This window comes from Microcaecilia unicolor, chromosome 11 (assembly GCF_901765095.1).
Source record: "Microcaecilia unicolor chromosome 11, aMicUni1.1, whole genome shotgun sequence".
In the NCBI taxonomy this organism is placed as follows: Eukaryota; Metazoa; Chordata; class Amphibia; order Gymnophiona; family Siphonopidae; genus Microcaecilia; species Microcaecilia unicolor.
The window spans coordinates 31,255,580-31,277,468 of NC_044041.1; the positions used below are offsets into that span (position 1 = coordinate 31,255,580).

Below are 21,889 nucleotides of genomic sequence, written 5' to 3' on the forward strand. Positions count from 1 at the left end.
GAAACAAAATGGCCGCCGTTCGCGCCACTGGCCCCGTGGCGATCGTCGACAGCGCACCAGACACCTCCGAACAAGCGGAACCCAGTGGAACGGCGAAGAAACAACAGCCGGCGAAAAAGGCCCCGAAAAAAACGGAGGCAGCACCGGACCCGAAGAAACCTTGAAGGGAGAGCAAAATTTACACGTTCCGGCTGCGTGAACTGCGCGACGCTGACCGACAGCAGCTGTTTGAACTTTTAAGCCATATCGGAAAAAACAGGTGGCCGCGCTTACGCGGTTCGCACCTTTCTTTTTTTTTTTTTTTTCATTTGTTTAAACTGCCGCCGCCAAAACGCAAGAAAATGGAGGAAATTAAATCTGACGAGAAAAATCGCTGTTTAAAGTCACAGACACTGAATTATTTTCTTCTGTTTTTTTTTTTTTTTTTTATAACCCCTCAATCATAATAAAACACTGGAGCTGCCTGCTCGTTAGAAGTCTGGGGAAAGAAAGGCTGCTTCTTTGAATTTCCTTTTATTTGATTTATTTCTTTTAAAGCAGCTGCCTGTTAAAAGTGGCTGCCTCTCCCAAAGACGGTACACCTTTCCAGAGAAAGGGACGGCCCTTCCCTGCTAAGCCAGGGAGATGGGGAGGAAGGGGGGTGGACTCGAGACACCCGAGTTTAACACCCCCGAGGCTGTCAAAGAAAGAAGAGAAAGGAAACCCTGTCAAACCTCTAAATAAGATTCCAGGCACAGAAGAATTATCAGAAATATCTGTAATATCTAAAGAGAAAAGGAGAGAGACTAATGGGCTCACTTCCTACCTGCTGGGAGACTGAGAAAATACTGAGGCTAAGGTCACATGGCCAGGGCTCCTATTGGCTCTCTAGAGTCAGAGTTTTTTCTCAGTCTCCACCTGCTGGTAGGCGAGCACAACCCATCAGTCCAATCCTGGTCCGGTCCGGAGGGACGCTAAGGAATATATATATTAAAAAATAATAATAATAAAACAAAAGCAAAAGCGAAAAAAAAAACCACCACTACAGGTAGACACAATCAGAACTACGATGCCTCTCTCCTTACATAGAGAAGGTAAAACTTATCCCAGTTGTGCATGCCATGGTAACAATAAGACTGGATTACTGCAATGCACTATACAATGGTCTGACTACAAAGGGCCTGCACCAGCTCCAGTTGATTCAGAATGCAGCAGCAAGACTCACAGAAGGTTGCAAGTGACGTGACCACATCACACCATTTTTGCAAAAACTTCATTACCTACCAGTACAATACAGGGCTAAATTTAAAACTCTATGTCTGATCTTCAAGGCCCTGAAAGGAAATGGCCCCGAGTATCTGAAGAATAGAATGATCCTCCACACACCGCCAAGGACACTAAAGTCCTCCCAAGAACTTTCACTAACTACACTCTCTCCAAAAGACATTACACGATGTGATACCCGCAAGCGAGCCTTCTCCGGAGTAGCCCCCACACTCTGGAATGCATTGCCTGAAAGGCTCCGCTTAACACAAGACTATCTCTACTTCAGGAAGCAGGTGAAATATGGCTCTTCAACCAAGCCTTTAATGGAAGAAGTAACTAACCTGTTAGTCTCACTCACACACACAAGGATTGACTCGGGCTGCACATACTGCAGCGGGACATGTTTATCCACTCCTAGACTGAGATAATATTTAACCATGTCTCTGACCTCATGTGCAACTTCAAATCAGTCACCTTACTTTCAAATTCTTCCTACCTTCTTACTCATCTATATGTTACAACTTTGCCTTACCCTTCATTACCAATTATGTCGTATTGTGTTGTCATTGCAAGTAGTATACCATGCCATATTTTGTATTGTTACTTGAATATTTTTACTGCTGTAATTGCCTATTGCTCATGTTTGATCTATTCTTACTGTACACCGCCTTGAGTGAATTCCTTCAAAAAGGCGGTAAATAAATCCTAATAAATAAATATCATGCGATGAATGCCAGTGCAAATAAGTGACCTTCGACTGTCTTTCTGAATTTCATCATATTACCCTCAAGCCTAATAACCTCAACTGAAGGGGAATTCCATAAGAGTGATCTAGCAACTGAGCAAACAGGGAAAGGCGTTAATGATAAATGCAACACCTTCATTGAAGTCCACTATCTTTGTGTTGCTGTGGCCAGGAAAGCATGGTGTTCTTGGCCACAGTGATGCAAAAAATTTACTGCAGGATTCCCTAACCTGTGGTACTGGCCTCGGTATTTTTAATATTCTGAACACGATAACTCTTATAAGATTTATGATACTGGCAGAGTAGACCTGAGAAACAGAACAGTTCTTCCTAAGAGCAAGAAGCACACAGTGAGCTACCCATGAGCTGCTTAGGTTTGTACATTTCATTAATGGTTACGAACACAGCCTGAGGAACTCACCTTTCTCTCTAATGATGTCTATTAGGATATCGATGACAATGAAAGTTCCCGTTCGTCCGATTCCAGCACTATTAAAAAAAATTTGAAAGATCTATTCCTTGGTGGACAGAATATAGTAAACATGACAGCAGAATAAGCAAAAGAAATTAATATTTAACAGCAAAATACTGCAGTAACTTCCAAGTCTTGATTGAAAAAGGAATAACTTATTGTACTAAAGCAATATTTCAATGTCACTCATCAAAAGCTGACAAGGCTAAAATTCTCCACCACTGATATAAAGCTTTATTATACCTTAAGGGTGTAATGCTATAAATCATTTTGCAGAAAATAGCTCTTGAAAATTGCATGTGGGGGTTATACTCCTAGAAGACATAAGTGCACAGAAAGAAGTGCCTCCTTTCACAGAATATGCACATAGACATTCCTGGGGGGATAGTTTGGGCAAAGCTGACATGTATGTGTGCTTTATGAATCATCAAATATAAAACGTTACTAAATATCATAACCCCTTGATTCAGAACTTCCTTCCCACTGAAAATAGCTCCATTTTTGTTTATTTATACCTTTGAGGTATTTAATGTTTCTAACATATCCCTGCTATTTTGGTAGCCCTTCACTGAACATGCAGTGCCTCAGAATTTCTTCTGGTGATCTCTCCCCACCGTACACCCTAAAGTTCATCTGGCTCTGGCTACGGCTTTCTTATACCAATCTGCAACCTTTCCATTCTCAGAAAAGATGAGCCTGAGATCCCACTGTTGTTGGATTTACATTAGTACCTACAGGGCTTTTATCTGTAGACAAAATGAAGTGGAGCTGAAGTCAGGGATGGGACAGGTGGGCCTGGTGCAGGATCAAAAGGAGAAAGGGAAGGGTTTTGGGAGGGGATGGACAAGGGACTAAGGATGCAGCTACATGAGGAACACTGTGGGAGGGAGGAGGGGGAGGTTGGGAATGACAGGGGGGGGGATAAAGTGAGGGGAGGGGGAAGGGGGGAAATAAAAGGAAAAATCAGATCAAGGGGGAGTTTATATGTTGATGTTACATCTTTTGTATATTACAAGAGGCTAAGACTCTCTGAATTTGTTATCTTGAGTTGCTAATAAAAGTATTTTACAAATGGAAAAAAAAAAGGAGAAAGGGAGGAGAGTGACTGTTCACTACTCTGGTCCAGGCTAACCCCCTCCCCTTTTCATCCCTGCAGGCTAATTGGCATACACTACCCCTGCTGCTCTAGCTCTGGAGTTTGGAAAGAAATAGCAGAACTGCGTTCCAGGTCACTCTACAAAGAAATTAAGTCCTGAACACTTAACCCCATTAATTACTGTTCTCTTAGATTTCTAAGCCCCATACACATGATTCTACAAAAGTAAAATATCATAAAACATTAAATAAGACTGTTCATTTTCTAGATTTTCTAGCCCCGGTCTGTTCTTTAAAATGGCACATATGTTGCAACTGCCAATGAAATGGAATTACCTGCAGTGTACCACAACAGGTCCCGGTTCATTGATGCTGTCCTGCTTATGATGAACCTCTTCCAAAAAATCCAGAACGCCACCAGGGTCGGTAGGTACACCATGATCTGGCCAGGTTTTAAAGTGGTATTGCCATACTGTTCTTTCAGTGTTGCCCTAATAAAAGGCAAATAGCATTAAATCAATACTCAAATTCTCCCACTTAGAATAAGCATCTCCGAGCATCTTACTCAGAATATGAGCTATTTGAAGACAATGGCATAAACAGGAAGAATAACTATCTATCTACCCTTGATTATACAAAACCGATTAACAATCTGCATAGTATTTTTCAGGAGTGTACCATTGAGTTGTTGAGGGAAAACCCAGGATCAGAAATAAAACACAGGGCACCCCATATTTCTTTTTTATTTTTTTGTTACATTTGTACCCCGCGCTTTCCCACTCATGGCAGGCTCAATGCAGCTTACATGGGGCAATGGAGGGTTAAGTGACTTGCCCAGAGTCACAAGGAGTTGCCTGTGCCTGCAGTGGGAAATCAAACCCAGTTCCCCAGGACCAGAGTCCATCACCCTAACCACTAGGCCACTCCTCCACTGTTGCTATTATTTGAGATTCTACATAGAATGTTGTTATTCCACTAGCAACATTCCATGTCGAAGTCGGCCCTTGCAGATCACCAATGTGGCCGCGCAGGCTTCTGCTTCTGTGAGTCTGACGTCCTGCACGTACGTGCAGGACATCAGACTCACAGAAACAGCCTTCTACATGGAATGTTGCTAGTGGAATAGCAACATTCCATGTAGAATCTCCAATAGTAGCAACATTCCATGTAGAATCTCCAATAGTATCTATTTTATTTTTGTTACATTTATACCCTGCGCTTTCCCACTCATGGCAGGCTCAATGCGGCTTACATGGGGCAATGGAGGGTTAAGTGACTTGCCCAGAGTCACAAGGAGCTGCCTGTGCCTGAAGTGGGAATCGAACTCGGTTCCCCAGGATCAAAGTCCACCACCCTAACCACTAGGCCACTCCTCCACTGTTGCTACTATTTGAGATTCTACATGGAATGTTGCTATTCCACTAGCAACATTCCATGTCGAAGTCGGCCCTTGCAGATCACCAATGTGGCCGCGCAGGCTTCTGCTTCTGTGAGTCTGACGTCCTGCACGTACGTGCAGGACATCAGACTCACAGAAACAGAAGCCTGCACAGCCTTCTACATGGAATGTTGCTAGTGGAATAGCAACATTCCATGTAGAATCTCCAATAGTAGCAACATTCCATGTAGAATCTCCAATAGTAGCAACATTCCATGTAGAATCTCCAATAGTATCTATTTTATTTTTGTTACATTTGTACCCTGCGCTTTCCCACTCATGGCAGGCTCAATGCGGCTTACATGGGGCAATGGAGGGTTAAGTGACTTGCCCAGAGTCACAAGGAGCTGCCTGTGCCTGAAGTGGGAATCGAACTCGGTTCCCCAGGACCAGAGTCCATCACCCTAACCACTAGGCCACTCCTCCTCTCCATTTCAGTTGCTACTGTAACAAGCAGTATTTGAAGATCAATTATTTGTATGCATACAAATGATAAACATCAAAACAAAAAAATAAAAACACTAAGGTGCTCATTTTCAAAGCACACAGACTTAAAGGTACATAGCAACTTTGTAAGTCTATGTGCTCTGAAAATGAGCCTCTAAACAATTATATTCAAATATCCATGCATTATTTACATTTAGTTTTTTTGGATTTAGATTACACCTTTTTTTTTCAGTATTAGCTCAAGATCAGCTACATTCAGGTACACTACAGTGCTCATTTTCAAAGAAGACGGACTTTTCAGAATGCCCCAAAAAACCAATTCATCTGCCAAAAACATCCAAACCTCGATATTCGAAAGGCAGAATTTTGACATCCTACACTGCATTCATCCAAATAGCAAGGAGGTATGTTTAGGGTGGGATTAGGGAGGGCTCAAATTTAAAATGTCTGACAGTGAAAATCGAATGGGAAGAAACGTCCAAGTCAAAAAAGAAGGCATCCTAAGTTAGACCTGTTTCAATCGCGCCTAAGGTATAAAATGTTGCTCTGACACTGGAGGGATAACGGTATGACCTCTTCTTTATCCTCCAGTGGTTACTACCCCCCTCCCTCACCACTGAAAGTAACACCAGAAAGGGAAACTAGGCTCCCTGACAACATCAGGTATTATAGGCATTCTGGACACAGCAGCACACAGGTCTGAAGGGTAGCCAAGCGGTCAGTGCAGTGGACTGTAAACCAGGGGACATGGTTGATCACCATATCTTACAAAGAATACTCGATAAAATTGGCATCAGAGGAAAGGTGCTTGAATGGTTCAATGGATTTCTGAATACCAGGTCCTACCAAGTAAAGATGAATTCCACAATCTCCTCTCCGTGGAAAGCTGATTGTGGGATCCCCCAGGGCTCACCATTCTCACCAATACTATTTAATCTAATGATGGCACCCCTTGCCCGATCACTGTCCAACCAAGACTACAACCCTTTCATCTATGCTGATGATGTGACAATATTCATCCCTTTTAAGAAGGATCAGAAATCACTACCAAGATCTCAGATAGCATAAATACCATGGAAACCTGGGCCTCAAGTGTTCAAACTAAAATTTAAACGAGGAAAAAAACATATTGCCTAATACTAACATCACCACACAATACTGAACGCTTCAGTATTGTGTGGTGGCAATGCTTCACAAACATCAACATCATGGGAACGCCCATCCCAACAGTAGACAAACTAAAAATTCAAGGAGTTACCATCGACAGCAATCTATCCTTCGATGACCTGGTTACAAACACCACTAAGAAAATGTTCCACACCATGTGGAAACTCAAGCACAGAAAAAAAAAAACTACCTACCCAGAGACATATGCTACACACTTGTCCAAACCATGGTCCTCTCCCACGTAGACTACTGCAACAGAATCTACACAGGATGCACAGAACACACACTGACGAGACTACAAATGGCACAAAACAAAGCAGCTAGACATATTCAGAAACAATTTGAAAGAGCGAGTCCTCTACTCCAAAAATTTACATTGGCTACCTATCAAAGCACGCATATCCTTCAAGATATGCACCCTAGTCCGCAGAATAATCTTCGGTCTCACTCTAGTATACATGACTGGCTTGATAGATCTACCAATATGCAACAAACAAGAACACAAGATCATATCTAACTCTTCATTATCCCAAATGTCGAGGCCTAAGATACAAATCTACACTTACAACCAGTTTCACATACGTCTGCACCAAAATCTGGAACTCTATACTGAAACACTTAAAAGGCATAAATAACCATCTCACATTCTAAAAACAAATGAAAGCTCATATCTTCAGGAAATTCCTTTCTGACGAAATCACATAGCCAAGGAGATCCCGGCCACCACAACACAGCACACGATCACAGACATAACTGAATCAGGCTTGCGTTGACCCTCATAACTTGATACCGGTCTACCTAAGTTAATTGTAAGCCACATTGAACTTATCACTAGGTTGGAAAATGTGGGGTAAGAATGCAGAAATAAAATAAAGATCTGTTTCATTCAAATCCAGCACCCCTCCCATCTCATCTCATATCAAACCAGCAGGTCCACAATAATCCAAACAGCCACCAACACAGCTGTTACTCACATGCAGCCCCCAGAGTCTCTGCGGGCTTTCTGGGCTGTATCCCAGCATCACTAATCCCAGCACACCAACCTAGGGGACATAGGTAACCTGCCAGATAGACTTGGCTATGGCTGCATTTGCATTTCCACTGGGATTTCTAGATTATTAGTGCAATGACAAAACCAATATCAAAAATGAGAGGAAAATTAATAGTCTCTGGGATAAATGCTGATATACCACATATACTAATAAAATCACCAGAGTTTAAACCAAACCAAACCATAAAAAACTGTTCACAAATAATGTTTATAATTTGTATGTGCTCATAATTTTTCAAGGGACATTCACAGACCCAACAGGTCTAAAAAACAGATCCTCATAGTTATAATCATCGCACATTTTCATTGTATATATCTATCACCCAAAGTGATCACAACATTTAAATCATCATAATAGTGTAAGACACATTTAACCTGAATAGCTCTTTTGGATCCTGACATGGACCTTGTTTTGCCACAAAGGCTGTGTCAAGGCATCCACTATTACTAGGCTTGGGCAGTGTGAACTCTCTTAATGGTGTTCTTCACACACTCATACAACAGGCCAGCGGTTTATGTACGAGTGTGTGAGCTAACTGAAATATGGATCAATTATAACACTAAACATTTATTTACTTCCTAAAAAGTACCTGGGGAGATCAGGACATATAGCTGCTCACTAGTTATCAAATATAACTGTTTTTACAGCACTTCAGCAAAGAGTTTTTCTCTCTTTTCCCCCAGGCTGAAACTGAAGCAACAGCCAGCAGTAATTTCAAACTCCAGGTCAATCAGAGCCCAGAACAACAACATTTGAAAAAAGCTGGTTACATCCCTGCAAGGCACTTCCTATTATCTGTGTTAACTAAAGAAGGAATCATTCACATCTGTAATAACTTTAGGCATAAACATGCACCACCTGCCAACTAGAGAAATGCACTTCAGAATTAATTTAGGCAGTTTATAGGCTTAAAACTCGCTGTTCTGTCACAGCTACTAACTGGGTTTCTGCAAGGTACCTGTGGTCTAGATTGGCCACTGTTTGGAAGCAGGATACTGGGCTAGATGGACCACTGCTCTGACCTGGTATGTCTGTTCTTATGACTGTGATAGTCAAGCCCAGTCTGAGGAATGCCAATAAGTCAGGTTTTCAGGATATCCCTAATAAATATACATAGAGCTCTATCATGCACATTCATTACGGATATCCTGAGCAATCTGACCTGTTGGTGGCCCTCGAGGATTGGGAGTGAAGACCAAGGCAATAGGTGTACTGATGTTCTAGGGCTCAATGCAGTAATTATGCTGCCACCTTCTCCTAGGTAGATCCTTCTTGGTGATGTCATGGAATAGTACATTTGTTCAATCCTGAGTGACTTCTGTAGGGCTTTGCATTACTTCACAACATGCCTGGTACTGGAGAAGGTTCATGTTGAGACGAAAGCAGAATCAGATTTTTTTTTTTTTTTGTGAGTTCTATGGGGAAACGTCCTTTGCTCTACATCCATTGTTGGGTAACGGACACTTCTTTGGATGTAGAATATATGTTTGCATTTAACACCAAGACAGTCTAGTGTGCAGGGTTGGGTCTGTAGTTTTGGGCTGAGTATAAGCAACATTTACAAAAAGTTTTAATTTTTGCTAATATATAGTTTGGCAATATAAGTTACATTCTTTTTTCCTTTGGGATACTGTCTGACCAGTGTTACTAGTGAAGGGGCCTCCCCACATGGGGGAGGGGGAGGAACCATCGCATTCATCACCTCAGGCAGCATGAGGTGCGCACACTACTGTGTTTGCTTAGATTCACAATTATGAAGGTTAAAGGTCTTTCAAAGACTAGAAATCACGAGGAAATTTTCATTTAAAAACAAAATCTTCTTTCTTTGCGATATTATGTTGTCCAGTGCATCTACCTGGTCTTCCTATTGTTGAGATACTGTTTGATCTACCCTTACAGTACTTTCATGATATGTTCACTTTCAAGGTAGATTATTTCAAACGTTGGCCCATCAAGTAACTGATACCTACATAAAATGTTTATTTTATCTTCCAGTTGAATTGTCTGAAAACTAGCAGACACGGCATCAAATATTTGTGGAGGCATGAGGATTTGCATGTCCTACTCTGTCCAGTCCCAGCATTCTTTCCCACCAGTGTTTCTCAGTCAGTCTCTGTCCTATTGTCGCTGCTTTCTGCCTGCCTTCCTCCCTCCTCTGTCGATCTGAACAGTCTGATGGTGTCGTCACAATTGTTTGCTCCATGTAGAGACTCATGTGGGTGCTACACCACCAAGGAGTCTGAATCTTCTGGCCAAATGGATTGGAACCACAGCCTGAACCTACTTGCAGGATCTGTGGCCGCTGGAACCACATGGGTGATCAGACTAGAGTGAACAAACCACTGGTGGTATGTCCTTTGCGATATTAGACATAGCCTCCTGAAGCAGGCTCTTTAGCTGAAACACAAAACCATGTCGAGTCTTGAATGTTCAAATTTTAGAATAAAGATTTCTTGTTTGCATGTATTCTCACTGCACCGTCGCCCATCGTTGAGTTGAGAACTGTCCTGTTGTATACATTACTCCTCTGCTTCTTATCTTATCTCATAGTGTTTGTTCTTCCACTTCGGCGGTTTCTCATCTATATATGTATAAAGTTACCCCATTATATTAGCTGTAATCTGCAAAACATTTGTGGCAGGTTGCATAAATGTGAATTTTTCAAAACATTTACTTCAGGTTCACCTATCTTTTAGAATGGCTGCCTCCTAGAGATGATCAAAGCCTTACCTAAATCTATTATATGGTGGCTATGCCGCTTGATAGTCCCACAAAAATATTTATGTACGAGTAGATCTGTGATAGTTTATTAGGATTTATTTACCGCCTTTTTGAAAGAATTCACTCAAGGCAGTGTACAGTAAGAATAAATCAAACAATAATCAATTACAGCAGTAAAAATATCCAAATAACAATACAAAGTATGGCATAGTACACTACTTACAATGTCAACACAGAACATAATAGAACATTTTAATAGATAGCTTAGGGTATAAGCAAAGAAGAAGCATTCAGCTAGGTAAGAGAGTAACAGAAGTTAGAAAATATGTCTAGGGAGGTGTCAAGGATATACATTATGTATAAAGACATCTCTCCCACCTTCACACACACAAATAATGTATCTATATCTAGAGAAAGACACACACACAGAGACAGTTACATATTTTATTTTTGTTTGGCTGGTGGCTTTCAAACTGAGTAACAGTTAATGAAAAAGCACAAAAATGTCATTTTGTGGTTACTTCCTCTTCATTACATATAAAGCAATCAACTGAAAGAAAATTGCTTAAACAAGTGGCTTTCTGCCTGTTTCAGTCTACAGTTGCTTTCTGAACAGCTGACTCACAGGTCAAGGAAAGGCTATTCTCAAAGCCATTCATCCAGGCAGAACACCTTAATAGGAGGTTGATCTTCTCTGTTTGGCTTCCATAACACATGTACTTTTAAGCTGGGTTAAGAAGAAGCATTCCTGGAAGCATGTTTAGGTCAGGAGAGGAAAATAGTCTGGCTAATATTCAAAGTGAGTTAACCAGCCGGTTGTGTCAGAAGAGCAAAGGCCCCAATGACATGGAAGGCTGCCTGTGAGAGTCCACGCGGGAGCAGATTACTAAACCAAGAAAGGAGGACTGCGAGGAGGAGCTACGTGCAGAACAGGAATATTCTATAACACTGCACATAAATTCTAGGAATGCCCACCACCCACCCATGCCCCTCCCTTGGCCACACCTCCTTCTCAGATCTGCATCTTAAAATTTATGCTCATCACATTATAGAATACACTTAGAAAGTTGTCCACGTAAATTCTAAGCCAATTAGTGGCAATAATTGCTTAAGTGGCAATTATCGGCACTGATTGGCTTGTTAAGCCAATTAAGTTGCACACGCAAAACAAATATGACCAGATTTCTATGTGCAACTTAGGTTGTACTACATAGAATTTGGCGGGTAACGCTCAGGGAGCTGTCACGGTTTGTAAAAACGCATATAATGCGCATGTTATATGCAAGAAAACATTTTCTCATTTTTATTTATTGTAAGGTGTATTTGTTATGGAGGTTGATTATATATGCTCATTGTAAACCACCTAGAACCTGGGTGAATGCATAGTCTAAAAATGTGCTAATTTAATTTTTTGAGAAGTAATAGTAACATGATGCTGGAAAAACAAGGAACAGTAAGTACGATGGGAAGGGATGTGGGGAACTGACAATTGGGAGACAATTGGAATCTCTGACAGCATAAATGGGAGGCAAACTGGTTTAAATTTATACAGGGGTATTTTAATGTTACAATGTTATTAATAAACCGACCTGGAGAGACTGGAGGGTTTTGACTCGGTGACACATGAGACTTTCTCCCCCATCCATCTATGTATATTTAATAGTGAACTACTAGTTCATTAAGTGTTGAATTGACTTTCGATAGATAGTATTCTTAGATTACACCTTGACATAGCCTGTTTGGCAAAAACTTTGGCCACAGTCGGTGTGAGTTACAAGTGGAAGGACAGTCATACAAGTGCAAACGTTAAAATTTGATTTTTTATATTAACGTCACGTTTTCTTGACCCATGAAAGCTGATTTCACTGGAGCTTTAGCAAATTGTTTTTCTTTTTTTTTTTTTTTATATTGTTTATTTATACATTTTTCAATATCAACCAACTTCAATGTTCATAACATACAGAACCATTTTGTGTTGTAATAACTTTGCATATTGTACAGAAACATTGAAAATAAAGAGTATCTAACAGCGTCAGCTATTGTCTCTTAATAAACCATAAACTTATTTCCCCCCTTCCCTCCCCTTCCCCCCCAACCCTATGTCTGTGTGTGTATCGGAACTGTCGCTATATGCTTGGAGGCCCATGTGATATACGAGTCCCATATCTTATGATATTGGGCGATTTGCCCAGTACGTATTGCTGTAAGCTTAGACATCAATTGAATGGACCTTAATTTATTTATAACCACGGACAGATCTGGTAAGTGTGATTGTTTCCACCAGGCCGCCAGGACCATTTTTCCGGATGCAAACACCTGTGTAGCAAATCTGTGAATGTGGTTTTTGAATCCTGGCGGCTTGAGGTGTAGTAGACATGTATATGGTGTCATTGGGTATTGTGTCCCTGTTACCTGGTTAATAAAATCCCCTATCTTTCCCCAATATTTTTGTGCCTGATTACACGCCCACCATATGTGGTACATATCTCCTACCTCTCCGCATTGCCGCCAACACAAAGCTGAACCTGAACGATATATGGTTGCCAAGCGGCTGGGAGTGTAGTACCAACTATATAGAATCTTATGTCCGTTTTCGATTAATGAACTGGAAATTGATACTCTCAGGAGAGATTTAAAGGCCTGTGCCCATTGTTTAGGTTCAAGGGGTGCACCCATTGCCAATTCCCATTTTCTTGTGTAGTATTCTACTGGCTGGGACCAGGCAAGCAGGGCCTTATATATCCTTGAGATACAACCTCGTTCCCCTCCGCCCACCATCCCCTTTTCTAGCATTGTTTCAGCTAAGCTCAACTCCTCCCCTGCGTCCCGGCAGATAAAATCTCGTACCTGATAGTATTGAAACACTTGGAGAGGTGAGAGCCCATGTTCCCGGTGCAGTACCCGGAAAGAAGGAATCTGCCCCTCTTCGGACATTTGACCCAGTGTACATAATCCCATGACCTCCCACTCCTCGTACGTTTTATCAATTGCTCCCGGTCCAAACTGAGGTGTGAATCTAAGGAATGCATGTTTAAAGTACTTCCTCTCCGAGAAGAATTTCTCCCTAATCTTGTACCATGTATTCAGTGGCCATCGAATCAGGGGAGGACTGTCTTTTAGTACCCTTTTCAGTTGTTGCTTTTGTAGCCAAGGTATAGCCCTAAGTGGAAATGGTTCCAGCCAACTCTGTTCAATGCGTTCCCATATCTTTCCCTTATTTTGCATCCAGATCGCTAAGATTCTTAAATGGGCCGCCTGATAATATTCACGGAATGCTGGAACTCCCATCCCCCCCTTATCTTTTAATTGGCATAACACCTCCCTTCTAACCCGGGGTGGTCTCTTCCTCCAGATAAAGGAAAATATTTTTCTTTGCAGACCCCGAAAGAAATCTTCAGGAATATCAATTGGTAAGGCCATAAATAGATACAGAAGTTTTGGTAGAATCATCATTTTGATAGCGCTAATCCTTCCTACCCAAGATAATGTTAGGCCCTCCCATTTTTCCAACTCCCGAAACAGTTCTATTGCTTTTGGCGGGAAATTACTTTTGTAAATTTCCTCTATATTTCGAGGTATATTCACCCCCAAATATTTGACCTGTTTCTGTGCCCATCTGTATGGAAATTGGGCCTTCAGTTGATCTAATTGTGTATCTTTTATGTTTATGTCCAGTGCCTCTGATTTGTCAAAGTTTATTTTAAAGCCTGATACATCTCCGTAATTTTGTATTTCCTCGCCAATCAATGGAAAAGCTAATATGGGATCCTTGAGGAGCAGTAAAATGTCATCCGCAAACAGAAGTATTTTAGTTTCAATCCCCCCTCCTCGTAGACCTCGTATTCCGTCGTTTGCCCTGATTCTGGCTGCTAAGGGCTCCATAACCAGAGCAAACAGCAATGGTGACAGTGCACAGCCCTGTCTGGTGCCCCTGTGGAGAGAGAATGGTCGAGATATAATCCCATTAACGCGTACCCCTGCCCTCGGGTGTCTATATATAGTTTTTAGCCATTCCGCAAACCTCCCTTCAATACCCGCCTTCTTTAGTGCTGCAAAAAGAAAGGGCCAGCTAACACGATCAAAGGCCTTTTCGGCATCCAGGGAAAGTATACACATTGGGGAGTTTGTAAGCTGTGCCCCTTGAATTACCTGCAGAGTTCTCCTTATGTTATCAAAGGTTTGGCGGTTCTGCACAAAGCCTGCTTGGTCTTCATGTATTAGTGTGGGGAGATATTTCTGCAGTCTAGTGGCTAAAATCTTAGTAAATATCTTATAATCTACCCCTAGTAATGAGATAGGCCTGTACGAACTACATGCAAGAGGATCTTTGCCCGGTTTTGGAATTACTGTTATAGTCGCCAAGTTCCAGGTTGGTGGTAAGCCAGTGACCTCATTTATGGAGTTGAAAACTCTTGTTAAGATGGGTGCTAATATCTGTCCAAAGCACCTATAAAATTTGTTAGTGAACCCATCGGGCCCTGGTGCTTTATTAGGCACCAATCCTTTAATCGTCTGCTCTATCTCTTCCAATGTGATAGGACTGCCTAGAGCTTGGTCCGCTTCTGTTGGAAGCACTGGAAGTTCTATTTCCTCTAAGTAGTTGTCTACCTCCTCTGGGCTCTGTGTTTTTTCTGGTTTGTATAATTTTTTATAAAATCCCCTAAAGGCCTCTTCCAAAAAATTTTGATCAGAATGTATATTTCCCCCTTCATCTCGTAACCCTTCTACTCCAGTTCTTGTTATCTGTTGTTTTAATTTATGGGCTAGCAATTTGCTTGGCTTGTTACCAAATTCAAAGTGTATCTGGTGCACTCGCTGTAATTGCTCATTTATATCCGCTAATTCCAAATCATGCAACTGCGAACGCAGGTCATGTGCTTGCATCTTAAGGGCTGTGAGATCTGTGGGTTCTCCCTTTTGCAATAGTGCCTCAACCTCTGCCAATTGCTGGCGGATATTATTCTCCTGTGTACAGCGAGCTTTCCATACCCGTGATTTTAATGCTATAAGGTAGCCCCTAGTCACAGCCTTAAGGCTTTCCCATAGGGTGATTGGGGAAACTTCTCCATTATCATTAATAGATATATATTCTTTAAGAGATTGTTCTATTTGTGTTACATTATTTGCGTCCGATAGTAGTGCATCATCCATTCGCCAGGGAGGTCTCGATTTTCTGGGTCCTACTCCCCTAATGTGTAGAATGACCGGCGAGTGGTCTGACCAGGTATGTGGAATGATCTGTGGAGTTTCAGCTCGCCCTAGTAGGGAGGCATCCCCTAACCACATATCTATCCTAGAGGACGTATGGTGTACTGTTGAATAGAAGGTGTATGTACGTGCAGTAGGATTATCTTTACGCCAATAGTCTATTAATTGCCAGCGTGTAAGGAAATCCTGAAAATTTCGTCTATCCTGCTTAGCATAGTGTGTAGTAGTCGCTGAGTTATCTAAATTCGGGTTCAGTGTTAGATTAAAATCACCTCCCATTAGTAAGGCTCCTTCTATATTCCCACACAACATGAGGTCAAGCTCTGCAAAAAATTCCGAATGTTGCGTATTGGGCCCATATATGTTTACTAGTGTATAAGTCTGGCCTGCTAATTCAAAAATTATCAGTAAATATCGCCCTTGTTTATCTTTTATCACTTTTTTTATCCCCCAAGTTTTATTCCCTCGAAACATCACTAGCACCCCTTTGCTTTTCGTGTTATCCCTGCTGGACGCAAAGTAGATAATCGGGTATTGCCTATGTTTGCATAGTTTTTCATATTTTGTTTTCAGGTGAGTTTCCTGAATCAAGCCCACGTCTATTTGTAGTCTCACCATTTCCCGAAACAACAGCTGCCTTTTTCTGGGAATATTTAGCCCTTTGACATTCAGAGACATACATTTAAATTCCCCCATTCTCATAAAGTGTTACTATACTTCTCTTATTTCCCCTATTTGCTTGCTGGCCATTACTGCCCAATTGCTCCGTGATCTTTGTTATATATATCTGAGTCTCCCTTGCTATCACACAACACAAATCCCCCTCCCCCTCCCTCTTTTGATTAACCCCCTTCCCTTCCCCCCCAATGTCCCTAACAATTGTGTAATACCCCGTGGTATATCCGCGAGTGTCTACCTATGGAGGAAGTAGCCGCCCCGCTTCCCGTTTACCCCACAGAGTTCTCATGATTCCATACCTTACATTAACAGATTATCTGCAGCTTATGCATTAACAGTGAACTTGAGTCCATTTGAGTCTTGTTTAATTTCAGGTGACTCTTGTAGCCGATTGTTGGCGTTGTAGTCTTCTGGGCCCTTTCCCCACTCTTTGCCATCTTGGTGGTAAGGGTCTAGTGATATTCTTTTTCTCTTGACCCCCTGCTCTTCTCTCTTCCGGTTCTGGTGTTTCAGGGCAAATAGCCCTCGCCTCTTCAATAGATTTTATTTGATGCATGTTTCCATCTTTATAAAAAGCTAGTGCAAAGGGGTGCCTCCATCTATATTGAATTTTGAGTTCTCTTAAGTGCCTGGTAAATGGTTTCAGGTCACCCCTTCTTTTTAAAGTTGCTGCAGCCAGGTCCTGATAAATTTCGATAGCATAAGAGTCCCAGTGAAAGTCTGGCACCTGGCGGGCTCTTTTCAGCACCCGCTCTTTTAGTTTAAAGCTAGAAAAGCAGGCGATTATGTCCTTTGATTTATTGCTCCGATTGGCACCCAGTGCTCTATGTGCTCTTTCTAATTGTATGGTAGCGGCTTCTACCGTTTCTCCGTTGTCTGAGAGCAGTGCACTAACCAATTGTTGTACCACATGTTCGCAGTCTTGGTACGCGGGTACTTCTGGCAGGCCTCGAAACCTTAAATTGTTGCGTCGGCCCCGATTTTCTAGATCTTCTATTTTGTCCAAAAGTTGTTGCTGGGTCCCCTGAACCTCACCAAGTTGCTGGTCCATGCTTCCCATGGCTTCACTGTGAGTTTCCATCTGCGCTTCGATGTCCTCTAGGCGTGAGCCCAGCTCTCGTATCTCCCCTCTCAGATCCTCTTTGAGCGTCACCATCTCCGCCCGAAGTGCCTTCAGATCAGCGCTAATGTCCTGTAACCACGTTTCTAATTTTTGTGGGACCTTGTCGTCTATTGCTCGCTCGTTTTGGAGCTCTGATACGTTTCCCGCCGACTTTGTTTTCCCTCCATTCGCTAGCTCCGATGCCTTCCGCATCTCCGCCATTTTGTTTCGGGACGCCGCTGTTTTTGCTTTAAAAGCAAAACGGGAGAGATCCGCCACTTTGGGTTCTGATCCCAGATATATTCGCCGCTATGATTTCTCTTTAATTCTCTGGCTCTGTCTCGTGTCTCAAACAGCGCTATTTCTTCTGTTTTAGCTTAATTCCTCTGTGAGGCTGTGGGAGCTTAGCTCTTATGCGGCCATGCTGTTAGATGACGTCACTTCCTCCCTCAGCAAATTGTTTTTCAAGGGGATTTTTATGTCTGTGAAGTTAAACTTACCCTCGTTAGTCCTACTACATTTTTTCTGACATACAGAAGTGGAAGGAGGGTTCTGAGGCAGCAGTTTGGTATTTGAAAGTATTGCAGGCTATGGTTTTGGAGTTAATATTGTGTTTAGTGTTTCTTTCTTCCTCTATTAAATAAATAAAATAAAGCATATTCTTTGCACTTACTTATTTTCAAAGGTTAATAGCACTTGTTGTTACCCTCTGAGATCTGACTTCAATGTGTGAAGGCTAAAAGTGCCCATGTATAGTGGAAACACACACTACTCACACTTGCCCGGTTATACTACTACTATCTATTTTACAGTGCTACCAGACATATGCAGCGCAGCACAATGATAAATATTCAAATACAATATTGTCCCTGCCCCAAAGAGTTTACAATCTAAATGAGTACCTGAGGCAATGGGAGATTGTTGACCTTGGCAAGGTCAAAGAGTGCTAGTGGCAGAAGCAGGATTTAAACCCTGACTTCCCTGGTTCTCATCCTAACCACTAAGCTATTTCCTCTGCCTTAGTGTGTGTCTTCATTATTGTAACCACCATCAATAATTTTTTAAAAATGAAGTATGTAGTACTATCCTCATTCTCCCAAAAGTACTAAACACTACACACTTTTGAGGCAGACAACAAATTTCCACTTACACCGAGAGTGCTGCCTTATCTTGTATACTTCTAGTCCACCTTCACCCAATCAAAGGTCCAAAGTGGATCATAAAAGAATAAAACCAGTCACTCAGAAGAAAACCCAGTTATTTAAAACACTTAAAATATTTAAAATATTTTAAAAAATCGTAAGTCTTGAATAAGATATTTGTGAAATAAGAAAGTCAAGCTGCCTACAAGGAAGTCTATAAAAGTATAACTGTCTAATACTCAAAGGTATAGAATTCCAAATAAAAGAAGGCCTAGTACGAGAAGGATTTTTCCAACGCTTGCTTATATCTCATACCCTTAGCAGAAGAGTATTTAAAATAGAACAAGGTCTGATATACAACACGTACAATTCAACTTTAGTATTTCTATAGTACTAGATAAATAATCAGCAGTATTGCCTTGCAGGGTTTTAATAAATCAAACACAGTTTTCAAAATCAACACAAGCTCTCACTGGCAGCCAATGCAAGGGTAACACTATCATACTTTTTTTTAAAACCAAATATCATCCTAAGAGCTATATTCTGTAAAAGCTGGATCTGTTTAAATAGCCTGTGCAGATTCCGTAATATATAACATGTTACAGTAAAATAAACCAAATGAGGGAGGATTAGCAGCTGTAATTAAAGCAAAACAATCACTAGAAAAGTGGAAGCAAATTAATCTTAACTGTTTAAAGGCTGAAAAACACCTTCTTTAAAAGGTTATTAACCTGATGTTCCACTGAAAAGGAGGAGTCCAACACTATCCCCAAAACTTTAGAACACTTTTCCACTGGCATTACTCAGCACAGTGGCGTAGCAGGGGGGGGGGGCTGCCACCCAGGGCGGGGCAGTTCGCCATTGCACACCCCCCCCCCCCCCGGGTGCAGCACGATGACATCCCTCTCCCCCGACCAGCTCCCGCACCCTACCTTTAAAAAGAATATTGGGAGGCGCTGCGCCCTGCACATAAAAGAAATGTGGACTGTCGGGTCTTCCCTTGCTGTCTGTCCCACCCTTGCGGAAATAGGAAGTTGCGTCAGCGAAGGGCGGGACAGACAGCGAGGGAAGACCCGACAGTCCACATTTTTTTTATGTGCAGGGCGCAGCGCCTCCCAATATTATTTTTAAAGGTAGGGTGCAGGAGCTGGTCGGGGGGGGGAGGTGTCGATTCGCCGAGGGGGGGGAGCTGGCAGGGAGCACCCCCAAGAGCTGACACCCGGGGCGGACCGCCCCTCCCCCCCCCCCTTGCTACGCCACTGACTCAGCATGTCCCATTGGAATAGACACAGGTATACTGTTAGGAGAGCTGCTAAACCACAAAACCTAAAGTCTTCTTATTGTTCAATTTCAATGAATAGGAAGAAGCCCACCTGCTTACCTTTCCTATGAAGTTGTTTATGCACGTTATAGGTTTGATCTAAGGTTCTTGAAGAAGGAATTAAAACAAAGATATCTACACAGGAGAGGAAAACTTCACCCGATTGAAGTGACAAGGATCTCAAGGACTCTTAAGCAAGAAAACATGACCAGATATCATCAAGGGGAGCCCCTCGAAACCAAGAAAGATGATTTCTCCTATTGTTGACACTGTTTGGGAATTCTTGGGGGTTTCCACAAATTTTACTGGGCTAAAGCTAGAAAAGTAGATATAAATGTGTGTGGGTTTTTGGGGAGTTTTTATACCCTATTCTTCCAGCCTCTAAACTCCGCTACTTAAAAAACTATCACCAGGTTCTAGAAAGACAAAAAAGGCACTAAAGTACTTACTTGTCCAACTTTTGATAGCTTAAGTTCTCTTAGTATATAGTCATGAGTTGGCGTCTCTTTAACGTTCCTGACCCGCATCACTCCATATTCCTTTAGTGCTAATTCATCAGGCCAGTATTTAACACACTTACTCTGGGAAACAAAACAAAAATGAATTAATTCTAACAGTTTGTATCTTTTTCTAAGCTCTCTTTCTTAAGTGAAAATTAACATACAAATGCCACCGACAGTCATTTGTTCTTTTCATCTCGGTTTATTCTAATTAAAGAGCAAACTCTGTACATCTGTTTTTCACCTCACCTTCCCATCCAAAATACCCACCCTTTCCCTTCCTCCTCCCCCTACCTTGGGTCACAGCCAGTACAATTTGACAAATAACTGAACATCAAAAACAAAGTTCAAATTTAAGCAAAACAATATCATTGGGTCAGCAAGAGACTATTCACCTTGTGTGGCAAAAAATTCCAATAAACTTCCCATGTGAACTGGAACATAGTCCATTGCAGTTGCTGTGGTAATCTTGCAATCCTCCTTTCCATCATAGCTAGGTTAAAAAGAATTGCCCGCCATTGATCAACACTTGACAGGCTCGCAGATCATCAGTTATCCAGAATGAATTTGCAGACTAAGTGAAAGGCCTACCAGAGAATAGCATATTCCCTTTCTCAAGACAATTAACCTCAGAAAAATCATCAAACTGGACTTCCACTTCATTCGCTAGGGACCTGCCCACGTTCAGAATTGCACAACAGTAGGGCAAAACCAAAAAAAATAAGCCCCAAGAATACACAACCTTGCACACACTTCAAGCAACCTGCAACTCATGTGAATTCAGCATTGAAAACTCCCTGCAGCGATATATAAGCTCCTAGTAAAAACTTATATGGTATTTCCTACAACAATCGTATATACAAGCTTCCAATTTAAATGAGAAACTCCAATCTCACAGCTCCAAGGCTGCAATTGTACTACTGCTTGCAATACACCTGATGTGACTCCACAGACACCACCCAGCTATTAGAAAGTGGAGAAAAAAGCCTCAGTGATACCACCCAGCCAACCTGAATACTCCAGCTATAAGGCATGGGCCCGGTAAACCATCATACAGCTCCAAAAACAACTCCACAAATTCTTATGCTGAAGCGTTTACTGAAGAGTCCGAGTAACAAACATGTGTACATGTGTAGATAGTCAATTCAATTCAATTTAATTCAGTTCAACGCTCTGTTCATTTCAATGTAAATATACAACTCAGGTGAGACAACCCTATAGCACTTATCTGAAGATCAGTTCCGTATCTGCTATTCATCCAGCGCTTCGGTGCCACTTCACCATCCGGTTGATTCATCCAAATAACCCAAAAGGGTGTCCCCATCTCACAAAAAGCTGCATCAGGGGTTCTACTCCTGTGTCAGTTCTACTGAGTTGAAAACCTTCAGATCTTCAGATAAGTGCTATAGGGCTGTCTCACCTGAGTTGTATATTTACATTGAAATGAACAGAGCGTTGAACTGAATTAAATTGAATTGACTATCTATATTCTGTGTTCTGTACATGTACACAGGTTTGTTACTCAGACTCTTCAGTAAACGCTTCAGCATAAGCAT

General features: G+C 41.8%; 1 protein-coding gene across 1 annotated transcript in view; it reads right to left on the reverse strand.

Moving 5' to 3' along the window:
* The window catches only part of PTPN11 (protein tyrosine phosphatase non-receptor type 11), an 82,306-nt gene that overhangs the window by 15,651 nt on the left and 44,766 nt on the right, over positions 1–21,889 (reverse strand). The window contains 3 exon segments of the mRNA XM_030217524.1: positions 2,412–2,479; positions 3,894–4,048; positions 20,283–20,414. Of these exon segments, the coding sequence (XP_030073384.1) occupies positions 2,412–2,479; positions 3,894–4,048; positions 20,283–20,414 (355 nt within the window).